The 11,656-nt window shown below is 39.0% G+C and overlaps 1 protein-coding gene across 11 annotated transcripts in view; it reads left to right on the forward strand.

Annotated features, from left to right (window-relative positions):
• Nucleotides 1-11,656, forward strand: part of EHBP1 (EH domain binding protein 1) — a 225,849-nt gene that overhangs the window by 96,336 nt on the left and 117,857 nt on the right. For 8 of the 11 annotated variants that reach the window (XM_069787443.1, XM_069787444.1, XM_069787445.1 and 5 more), the window contains exons 8-9: nt 2,008-2,112; nt 2,822-2,944. In XM_069787443.1, coding sequence (XP_069643544.1) covers nt 2,008-2,112; nt 2,822-2,944 — 228 coding nt within the window. The remainder of the gene's footprint in view (nt 1-2,007; nt 2,113-2,821; nt 2,945-11,656) is intronic. The other 3 variants (XM_069787447.1, XM_069787448.1, XM_069787454.1) reach the window with 1 other exon arrangement.

Below are 11,656 nucleotides of genomic sequence, written 5' to 3' on the forward strand. Positions count from 1 at the left end.
AAGGTATTTTCCATTGTGTATCTTGAGTCTTAAAAATTCCCAGAAGATAGTATTATATTGTTCAGATGTATAAGGTGTACATATGATTTTATACTGAGAAAGTTAAGAGTTTTGGGGCAGTTTTAGTCTTATTTTTTAGGACAATAGTCTTGTTTGTTGGAACTAAAAATAAGGAAGTGAGAATGGTGAAATTAACTCTGTGTAGATAGATATGAATGTAATCCCATCTAAGTAGATTTTTGCTTTAAGGTCAGGAACAGTTAGGAGATGCAGTTAAGAGGAATTCTGCTGTGGCTTTGTCATTGTCAGCATAGATTATGTCCAATAGCTATTGGCAGAGTAGATCATTTCACTTGGTAATTTGCAGATTGGCATATCTTTGCAAAGCAGTTTAAATTTGGAAAAGAAGCTTTTAACCACATGACTGAAATATTTTCAGGTTCTGGACTCTGCTTTTGACTTCAGGTTCTTTATGCTGTCTGTGAAGGCATGACATTAAGACATTGTGTCTGTGTCAACTGGTGAAGATGTTGCCCTGTGAAAAAGCATGAGTTCCCCATGCTGGGAAGTTCTGGGTGGCTGTGGGCACCAACATGAGTTGGGACAGTCACAATACTACTCAATTTTCACCTCAGTCCAATACCTTACTCCTTGTAACTAGTTCATAGACCGAAGATTACTGTATGAGTCATTGTCAAATGTTTACCTTCCCAAACAAAAGCCGTATGAGAAAAAGCCAAATTCAAAACAGTAGTGAACTAAAAGCATTACAAAGAAGTGACTTCTTGTGTGCACAAGAAGTTGAAGTTTAAAGGAAATCCAAGAATGATTGGCATGAGAAATGTGCAGTAAAGGCATCTACGTAACTTTAACTTCACTGGTGACACCAGGAGACATCATCCATTTATTTCATTGGGAAAAGATGGGAGATGAAAAAACCTGTCAGAGGGGCAATAATATTCAAAAAGCAGGATCTCTCTCCTGCACAGGTTTCTCCTGCCTGTTTGTGAGCTGGAAGGACAAGGAAGGCTGTCCCCTCTCTACCGAAACCTATGCTTGAGGTCTTTCAGAGATGCCCCAGGCTCAGTCACCATTACTACAGAAACTGCATTTGTCAGATGCTGTGGATGGGACTAGTTCGGGGGGGGATCACAGAGGAATTTTTCCCCGTGGGCAAGAAGCCACTAAGACCTAGTTGGTTTTTGTTTCTTTCCTTCCAGAATTATGGGGGTATCAACATCTTGACTTGAATTAAACATTAATACTTTTAAAAAATTATTAGTTCATGGCAATTCAGAGCTCTCCACTGTGGACAGAAGGTGAAGTAGGGATTTTATCAAACAGTAAGGTGTTAATTGCACAGCTTTACAGTGGCAAATTCAACCAATATATATACATTCAGTATGCATTCTCATAGCACAATACTAATCATATCTTTTAGAACTATTAGATGAATTCAACTTGTCTTAGGTCAGAATTTAATGATAACTGATTCTAAGTGTTAAATAATCAGCCTCTGTGTGTATAAATAAATAAAATGCATAAAATGCATGTGTATGTATTAGTTTTCTGTAGCCTTAAGGGTTTGGGAGGGAGGTAAATTGTTCTGGGGCTGTTTTGTGTTGATTGACAATGGTTTAAAATTCAGGTTTACTTCATGAGCAGGAAAAGTCTTTAAATTTTATCTAGTACATCTAAGTTTTGAACTGATGTGTGTACTCGTCCTCATAAAACTAATTGCTGTTGCTGACACCAGAAATCCGGCAAGGTTTTATTTATGTCTGTTAACTGGGTTTCTTGTTAAATTATCACTGAAGCACCTACACAGGTGCTTTCCTGTAGGTATATCATTGTAAGGACTCATTCTAAATGTATTTTCTTAATTAACTCTAAGTGTCTTCTCTTTTACCCTCTCTCTCCCTCACTCTCTTTCTAGAAACACTGCTCCACTTCTGTTTCATTAAATGCCCCTGCCTTACATTTGTCTTGACTGGCTTCTATTTACAGAAATTGTAAACCAGTTGAATGCTCTGAGCAGCTTAGATGAAGATCAAGATGACTACATAAAGCAAGCAAATATGCCTTCAGCTAAATCAGCCAGTTCCTCTGAAGGTCTATGAGCTTTCCTCCTTTCTTTCTGTTTCTGATTGTCTGTATTTACCGTGAACTGTTACCTTTTGACTCCTGCTTGCATTCAGCTGTCAGTTTTATCTCTGTGCTTTCACCCAGCATGACTCTCAGTAATTTGTAGTGCATCCAACAGGTAACAACACGACAGAGAAAGAACCTATCTCCTCTACAGTTCCGTTGTCATCTGATAATGAAAAAGAAAGAAAAAAAACATTACACCCCCCCCCAAAAAAACCCCAGACCCCAAGCCTAAAACATTAGTTGTGCAATCAGTAATACTTGACCTCTCTAACATGGCAAAAAGTCTCCTCTCTGATTTTACATGCACATTACATCCAAAAATTAATATTTCTTGCTGATAGTTAACAGGTATGTGAACAACCAAAAAGAAATTGTTGTATTTAGCTTGTTAGATGTTCTGCAACTTTTATTAATTAAGATAATAGAAGACTTTCTTAGTAGTTGTTTCTGTTACATAATGTTCTGATCAGCGAATAGAAGTTTCATTCATTTCACTTCTTTTTTTTTCCTTTGGTGTACTTACTGAAGTGCATTAGCTTAGTTGTACAGTTCATGTCATACCTTGGTGCAGTGTTTTGAGGGACTGTTAATACAGGCGGTTTTTTGAGCTTGAAATATGTTAGATGAACAGTTTGTATCTGTATTAAAACAATATTCCACTTGTTTGTAGAGCTTATCAATAAGCTTAATTTTCTGGACGAAGAGGAGCAAGACCTGGCCAATTCTAGTACAAACCCTTTTGGTGATCCTGACACCACAGAACTAAATCCATTTGGAGACCCTGATGTAGAAGGTAATAGATTTGTTTTACATAATTCATGGCTAATTGCAAATGCTTAATAAAAGATTATTTTTTTTTGTAGGGCTACAAATGAAAAATGTTATTTTGATTAAATACAATTATTCCATGCAGTACTGAAGTAGCAGCAGCAGTGATCCAGTTGCCACTGGAAAATGGATTTATCATTTGACTTGCATCCTTTTGTGTATTTGCCACTGTGGGCTACCAGCTAAGAGTTGAACCAGAGACTTTTAGACCTATCAGGTGTGTTACTAGTACTCACCTCGTGGTACAAATGAGCAACACATACTGTCAAGTGCCTCTGTTCCATGTGGCTGCTGGTTATATCAGAACTTCCTTCACTGCAGTCTTCGCTGCATGACAGCTATTCTTGGTTAGCACTGATTTTCATTATTATAATTTAATTGTATCTCTTTCTTTTTTTTTCTTTTTTTTTTTCTTTTTTTTCTTTTATGGCTTCCTCAGTTAAGCCTTCTGACATCATGCCTTGCACCACGTGATAGGTGTTAATCCACTTTCCAGATGGACGTGCCCATTCTTGTTCTGTTTGAGTGAGAATTACAACCCTTGTAAGTTTTTAATCTGATAAGACTTCAGCCATAAGGCCAGAAAGGAACGCCAAGACAGCAGGTATCTCTGCTGTCCTCAACTCCATGTCCAGATATGCAGGCTTCCATCTGCTGCGATGAAAAAAAACCCAACAGTGTATGACTTTCTTAGTTTGCAGCTGCTTGAAATGCCATCCATAGTTAATTCCCAAATTTGAAGCTGTACTCAACCTTTCCTGTTCAAAGCTCCAATACTTTTCTTCCCACAGAAAATATCAAGGAGCATTTGCCACCTTTGACAAAACCGCAGGAGCCACTCTGTAATTGTGGTGGAGAACAACCACACTGAGCAGGAGCAGCCCAGGGTACAGCCATGGGATTTCTAATGCCAGGTCTAATGAGGATGCATTTCTGAGCTCCAGTTTCCACCTGTGGTTACTCTCTTTCTCTGGTCAAGCTAAATGTTTACTCACAACATGGGTTTTCTGCCTTCGGAGTCCACAGAGGCCAATGTGGGTGGTGATCGAAGTCCTGTCATACTTTGGCTGTGGTGTAGTCTCACAGCTTGTATTTCTCAAACTGGGACATTGCGCTATCTTCTGTATTTGGCCATTGAAGCCATAGAGCCACTGTCCTGGGCCCTTTCTCCCTCCTACAAAGTTGTCAGGTGTTTCTAAAGCTGCAGAAGTGAGTTGTTTCAGCTTTGCAGATACCAATATGTATGGATTAGGTTCTGGTGTCTGGATCTTTGGCTTGGTTTCCTGTCTGTTTCTCGGCTGTGAATTCCCTTAGGATCACGGAAGGAAGCAGAATAACCAGGGATATAAAACAGCTATTCTCATCCAGTTGTCCATACACAACTTGCTCTCAGAGACTCAGTCTATATTCCTTTCTTCCTTCTCTGCTCTAGAAAGAAGAGCTCCCTTCTCCCTGGAGAAAGCTGTACAAGTCCTACCCTCCCTAAACTGCTGTCTTCCAAACCCAGCTTTTCTCTTCTTTCCAGAGAGAACCTGCTCTGGCAGAAAGCAGCAGGTGTTCTGACCACAAAATAGAGGGACTAAGAGTTGGTTCCTTTTCATCTTGGGGACAGGGAGATATACACTGGTGGTGCTTCTTAGTGCTGGAGTAGCTTGACACATCATGTCAAGTTCACTATGAGCAGCCTGCATCCAAGACGCCAGACTGCTTACATTCCAGAAGACTCCCGGTATATGTGGGGCATGTTTTTTCAGTCGATTCTGGTCCCTGTGGTGGCATCTAGCCTTTACTGCCATCTTCAGTCACAGTCATGGACACTTCTCCATTCTTCTGGGTCTGTTCTGTGTACTTGGACAGTCTCAGGGCTTAGACTGTTGGGTCCCCAAAGAAGTCCCATCTACACAGCTGTGGGCAGCAATGCTGAGTTGTTGGGTGTGTGTGTGTACGAAATATTCCTCCCACACAGTCAATGTACAACAACATGACAGTGATTTTGATAAACAGGGTGTCACTAGATTCTTCCTACTGTGTCATAAGGTGTTTTTTATTTGGGAGGGATGGAACTTCTGTCAGGCTCATGTGACAGCAGTATGTCTCCCTGGAGCACTGAAGCCAGTGGAAGATCCGAGGTGTTTCAGGCTAACAGACCAAGAGTGGGACATCTGGTGTGGCATTTTTAAAGCTTTTACTTTATGATTAGTGGCTCCCCAGGGATTCTTCTAGTTACCTCAAACACCTCTGAGAAGTGCTGGCTCTTCCACTCTAGAGCTGTCTTGTCCCTGTTACAGGCACTGGTTGTGTTCATCTTCCCTTGCTTGGCCTTCTTGACGTGTGCCTTTCCTCCAGCTGTCTTCCTCCAGAGAAAGTTGAGGAGGAAAAAATGGTGCCAAGACAGTTCCTGTCTTCAGCAACAGCAGGAATCTGCTGTGTATGTCTTTGGCCAATTGGATCAGTGTCTCTACATGGGAGCACCTAGACCGTACCATTTTGGGGAGACTTCCCTTTCTTTTGGACTACATTTTGAAGGTCCACAATATTGCAGCTGTTCTCACTCTGTTGACCTACCGCAGAAGGCTGCCCTGTTTGTTTCCGATTTGGCTGCAGGTATATTCTCTCATGGTTTAGGACTTTTCTTCTACTTTGAGACCTCAATGGAACTTTCATTGCTGCTGTCTCTTTTTAGGAAGGTCTTTGAGACTATGCCCACTTGTTTGCTTTTGCATCCTTAAGTGAATGTGACCTTTTTGGTGGCCACCCCAGGAGCTTGGGAGCATGACAGATGTTCAGGAGTTTAAGGCAGACTTTCTCCTACAGGCCTAAAGAGTCACATTACCTGTTTCACTTGTCTTGTGATCTGCTTAAATCAAGAGATTAAACTTTTATGCGTGCATAACACTACATATTAGTCTGCTTTATCTTTTTATCTGGACAAGGCAAAGTCTTGAATTTAGACTTTGTGAAAGTTCAGACTCTTTCCATAGAATTTGTTACTTAATTTCCCCAAGATGTGCAGAGCAGCCATATGGAGCCTCCTTTCCTGAGTACTTTGCCATCAGACACTAGGAGGCACGATGTGCCATTTGGCAGAGATATTCCAGGGATATTCCTATCAAGCCTGTAACCTGTGTGCTTAGTGAAAGAGTGCTTAGTTACCCAGGATATGAATATGTATGCATTGACAGTCACTCAAGGAGAAAGGAGGATTACTTGCCAGTAGATACTTGTTTCCTAGAGAGATATTTCTTTTGCCTGTTCACAAACCAGCTACTTTCCCTCTATCTTCCTAATCCCCTAACCCTGGAAATGCGGGATGGAGAGAAACTAAAGGCATGAGTGCTCTGAGCATCCGTGTGCACACTGTGGGTATGGTGCATGGCAGAGGGTCACCAGCAAGCTGTCTCTGGATGCTGCTGTGGTTTAAAAAGTCCTTAGTGTGAATGATCGTACACATAGTGGAGTGAATGTGCATATGAACAACTCACGGGAAAAAAAAATCTTCAGCTGTGTTTCTTGGTTGACATGTCAAAGTGAGGCTTATTCCCTCTGTATCTAGTAGGTCAGCTAGACATTAGAAATCTGGAAAATCAAAAATAATCTCTTTGAACAGTATATCTCTACAGCTTTATACTAGACAATATGTAGATGATTGTATGAGGACTGCCTTTTGGATTGTCTCCTAGTCACATTACAACAGAACTCTAAAATCAGTTAATTTTTGTGCAAAATATTTTACTTGAGGAAGTCAACATATACAACAAATGTAAATAGAAAACAACAACACACTTTCAGTGCTCCAGATATTGTTTTAACTAGGTGGGGAACGCAGATTTTGAAGATGCATATGACCAATACAAGTTTCCTGCAACACACCAGAGACATGAGGGTAACTATTTGCTGGCACTGCCTCCCCCTTTCATTTAAAACAGCCTTTACTTTACCAATGTGTTTCTTTACTTTGTGTGTAGACTTCTAAGCTCCCTGCAGCATGTTACACTGGAAAGGAAAACAGTGCTACAATGCAGTACCAAACCCCAGAATCCTCCTACGATAGTCCTAAGGGGAGCAGTACAAGAACCAATATAGAGGAAAACAATTACTCTGTCCCTTCTACTTACATTTCTTAATGAAATATAATGTGTTGCTAGTGTGAGTATTAATAAAAGTAATAGAAAATCATCAGTGCCTTATAGGGTTGCCAGTCATTATGCTTTCTAGAAGTACTGGGAAGTTACATTTTTATTCTGTGCTGTTTGTTACGCTGCTCACATCACCATTGTGACTGTGTGCCTGCCAGTAGTGCAGTAAATGGCATAACTAAATATCTTTCACATGTGGCTTGTTCTTTCATCCTCTGCCAAGGGGAAAGTGGTATGTGTAATGTTTTGGTGGGGGTTTTGTTTGGTTTTGAGGGATATGTCACAATATGTTTGTGTTACAAAAGGCAAGTGGGTTGAAGGGCAAGGTGATTTTTGGAGATCCTCTGGGAACTAAAAGGCTGATTGTGCAGATAGGTAGTGCCAGAGTGATTATATCACAAGCAGTCTTTCTCAGTGGAGTTAGGGCAAGTAATGTTTCCAGAATCTGGCACAAGAGCAGCTGGTGCTTCTGCTGTAGTAATACTTCTACCTCTTCTCTTGTCACTCCTACCCCTGTGGCTTTATTACTTAACCATGCAAAATTATTGTGTGTTTGACCCTTGGAGTGCCAAACTGTTAGCATCTTTTTCTTCTTTTCTTTTTTTTCAAGATTAGTGTAGAGAACTGCAATTAAAAAAATTAGTTCCTGTAGAGACTAGAGTCCTGTGTTTTCAGCTGTGATTATGATTAGGGGAAAGCAGGGGAATCTGCGTTGACTCCTTAGTGTAAAATAAGCTTGAAGAGGGAAATAAGCTCCTTTTAAGCTGTTGTATGTTCAGCCCCTCAAAATGTACTTCTGAACATCATTAGGTCCTTGAGAAAATATGAGGGTCTTTGTTACAGAGAAGAGTGGCTGTGGCTTTAAGAGCAGTGTTACTGAGTCACCATCCTAGCAATTTAATTTGTTATAGAGAGGCTCATGAAGTGATGAACATCATTTGACATAAGAGGTGGTCCTAAAGGGTTTCAGAGACCCTATGGGAGATAGTCTGGTTGGGTTCAGGTGGGGCCCCTTGTGGGGACCCTCTCTCCTGTGGAGACATTGAAGGAAGCAGTGGAGGGGGGGATATAGTGTCCTGGATGACAAGAGGAGAGAGAATGAGCAGCCAAATTAAGTGGGTTCTAGTTGAGTTCCTACAAAATTCTGCCTGTAAAAGTGTATTCAAAATTATATTTTTAGAAGCTCTTTTAATTTTAGCCTGTGTGTAGGATTTTGTGAAATCTTTTCATTAATAATAAGCCAGAGGTTTCTGAACACTGATCTGCGATGCTGCGCATGTAAGGCCAAACCTGTAGTTGCTGTTTAGCTAATGAACAAGAGAAAGAATTTAGTCCTAGTTAGCATTACAGCACTTGATCCATAGTGTTGAAATAGAAAGAATTGCAAAAAACACTTGCATTGCCCCTTAAAATCTATCAGATTTAAACAAGCATTTAAATTGTCATTTCCAGGAGACACAAAAACAAATTAAAAATAAAAGCTTACAGTATAGTTTTAAGAGGTTGCTTCCTTAAATGTTTTTAACTTCAGGAAATATTACTGACATTCCTTCTAGTAATATTTGTTTGAATACTGCTTGTGAGTTATCAGCAAGTTTTGCTCAGATATGATAAAGTGTGTTTATCAACGGATTCATGTGCAGGTGCAGTGATCCATCATATGGAGTTACAGAAGCAGGTATTCGTAGTTGTGCACTCTCTTGATAAAATATTTTAATATTTGAGCAAAGTCTAAAGCAGCAAAAATTTTGGTTAAAACATTGTCAATAAGTTGCACAATTTGAACAAGACATACATCAGTAATTTTTCTGCATTTCATTAGCATTTCTGCTTGGCCTAGTTCATCAAATCACTAAATGTGTGGGTAACATTTGAGTAGTATTCTGACTATGATGAGCTTCAAGTCACGCATATCTATGCAGTAAGGGTGGGATTTGGCTTGCCTGATTTCAGACATTAACAGTTTGAACATATACCTGTAAGCTTTGACTGTAAAGGTGTCTAGCTCAACTGCAAATACTCAGACTGAGGACATCTCTGGGCAAGCAGGGTGAAACTTTTGCTTGCCATTACCACCTGCACTGGACAGTAGAGTGATATTAGTAAGCCAATGTAGAACCTCTTTTCCAGTTTTACCTTAAAATAAATGAAAAAATACATTTAAAATGTTGGGCTCTGATGTATTTCATCTATAATACTGTCAAAGGATTCTTGCTTGATTTGATCATATTTATGTTTTTAAGAATTTCTGCCTTGAATTATTACTTTTCCCCTGTTAGTTAAACTGTTAGACCTTCAATATTATTTTATTGTGGCTTTCTCTGAAACATCTTTCTTATAAGGATGAAGACTTATGAACAAATCACCACAGATAAACTTGAGTGTGAATGCATCACATACTGTGCAGTAACTACCCTTCCTCCCAGGAGAAGTGCCCAGTAGTTTACTCCCTTTTATTAAAGGATAAGCATGTTGTATTTACTCGGGAATAGGAGTGAATACATACACTACAGCTGGCATACTGCAAATACACACCCTGATTTATCCTGCAGTAGTTTGTCTATATGCCCATCTCCTCAGACACAGCTGAAATGTTGCTTTATGACGTTCAGGTGAGGCTTAACCAGTTTAAACAGTAACAGAACCTCTTTTTTAGGTTTAGCTATGACTATTATTGCAACCCTGATTATTTGATTTATTATTTTTTTTTACTGGTAGTCACAAGGATTTTGATTAATTAGTTCTTTTTAGAACACATTTTGGTAGTTTAAAGACTGACCATTAAGCATAATAATAACTTGTGATCTCACTTTACCTTCATCTCATCCCATTTCAGTGTAGTGTCTGATTTACACTTACTCTCAGTCTCCTTTTTTACTTGAAACGGTGATAGCTGTATTCTGAATTTGAAGTTACATATAAGAACTTATGAAATATGTAAGAGATAGGTGTAAGTACTGTATACTTTGCATTTTTAATGCTAAGTTGGACCAGGTTGCTGAGAAAATAAGAAACTGCAAACCTCACTTGGAATTAAATAAAATTTTTAATGTAACTTTCTGAATAATCACCATAGGGAAAATCCTACGGGCACAAGCACTGTGCATAGCTGTAAGTCTGTCTAGTTAAAACCTGCAGTATTGTCTGGCAACGTACAATTTTATTTTTTTTCACCTAGCTGAGCTCATCTTCAATCTCAAATGAGTGATTTATCTCACTGGGCTTAAGTAAGATTTTGATTATTTTTTTCCTGTTATTCCAGTCAAACCCGTTTGGTTTCTACTTTCTGACCATAGAGCAAATAATCCATCACTTCAGAAACAGACCCTTAGAAATAGTATAGAACACAATATGGTAACATAGTCTTTGAGGTTCAAATGTGAAGAACCAAGAAGAAGAAGAGCACTAGAAATGTGAGGTTCTTCCTAAAATGGAGTCTAATCTTTCCAGTCCCTGGTAGGTCTCAATTGTTCTGAGAAGGACTAAAGCCTTTCCTGCTCTGAGACTTTGCCCTGGTCTTAGTCCAAGCATAGATAGGCGAAGAGGCTACCTGCACCTGGGGACCATATTCCTGTCCAACTAGGAGTGGCTCTTGTTCAAACTGTAGATTATAGTCAGTCACACTACGTGACGTAGTGCTTTCTATTACCTTGGGCTGTGCTAATGGCTGGAGACAGGGAGAAACTGGAAGTTTACTGGCAGAGTAGAGAACACTTAGATTTTTTTTAGCAATTCATCAGGATTAGCAACTTCAGTACATCATCCATCCAAGACCAAGCAACTAGAGTACTGTTTCTTTCACTGCCCCTTCCCTTTGTATAGTTGTGTGACTAGTGATTTTCTCTTAAGTATTTAGTGACAAACACACTTGGAACTCCACCTTTTTCTTTTTCAGAGCCTTGCTACAAATAATATTTAAGGTTTTTCTTTTAAAGCTAGAAGGTATGTTTTGTTCAATTTGGTAACCAAAAATCTGAAAAAGAAACACTTTTTGTTAAGAATAATGTGGGAGTGGTTACTGAAAATCAAGTTTTGATAACACTACAATTGAAGTTCCTATTTGCATAGATTTTGAAAGTACATCATATCCAATATTGAATTAAACTTCTGATCATTTGATGCTGCAGGAAGAGTAAGATTAACATTACTAAGTGTCTTTGTAAGAAATGTTGCACTGCTGTATGGGGATTTGTATTATTCAATATCCAGCAGCCATTCACTTCTGTGTAATGTTCTTTCTGTAGTGTCTGTTACTCTAAAGAATTGCATACGGCTCCAGGTTGCTAATAACTTTTTGTTGTACAGCCTAAATAATACATGAGTAATTTCATTATCTGTCTCTTTAGGGTTAATTTAAATTCATTTTTACTGTGAGACTATGTATTGTTACCAGGTATGTTTTGAAATGTAATTACTGGTCATACCTAATAACTGATTTTTAGTTCAGTGATTTTAAGAAATGAAAAGACTACGTGCTTACTATCACCACTTTTAATATCCAGTAAAAGTAATTTTATTATAAAATACAGGATATCTTTTTC

Source organism: Haliaeetus albicilla, chromosome 7 (assembly GCF_947461875.1).
Source record: "Haliaeetus albicilla chromosome 7, bHalAlb1.1, whole genome shotgun sequence".
Classification (NCBI taxonomy): Eukaryota; Metazoa; Chordata; class Aves; order Accipitriformes; family Accipitridae; genus Haliaeetus; species Haliaeetus albicilla.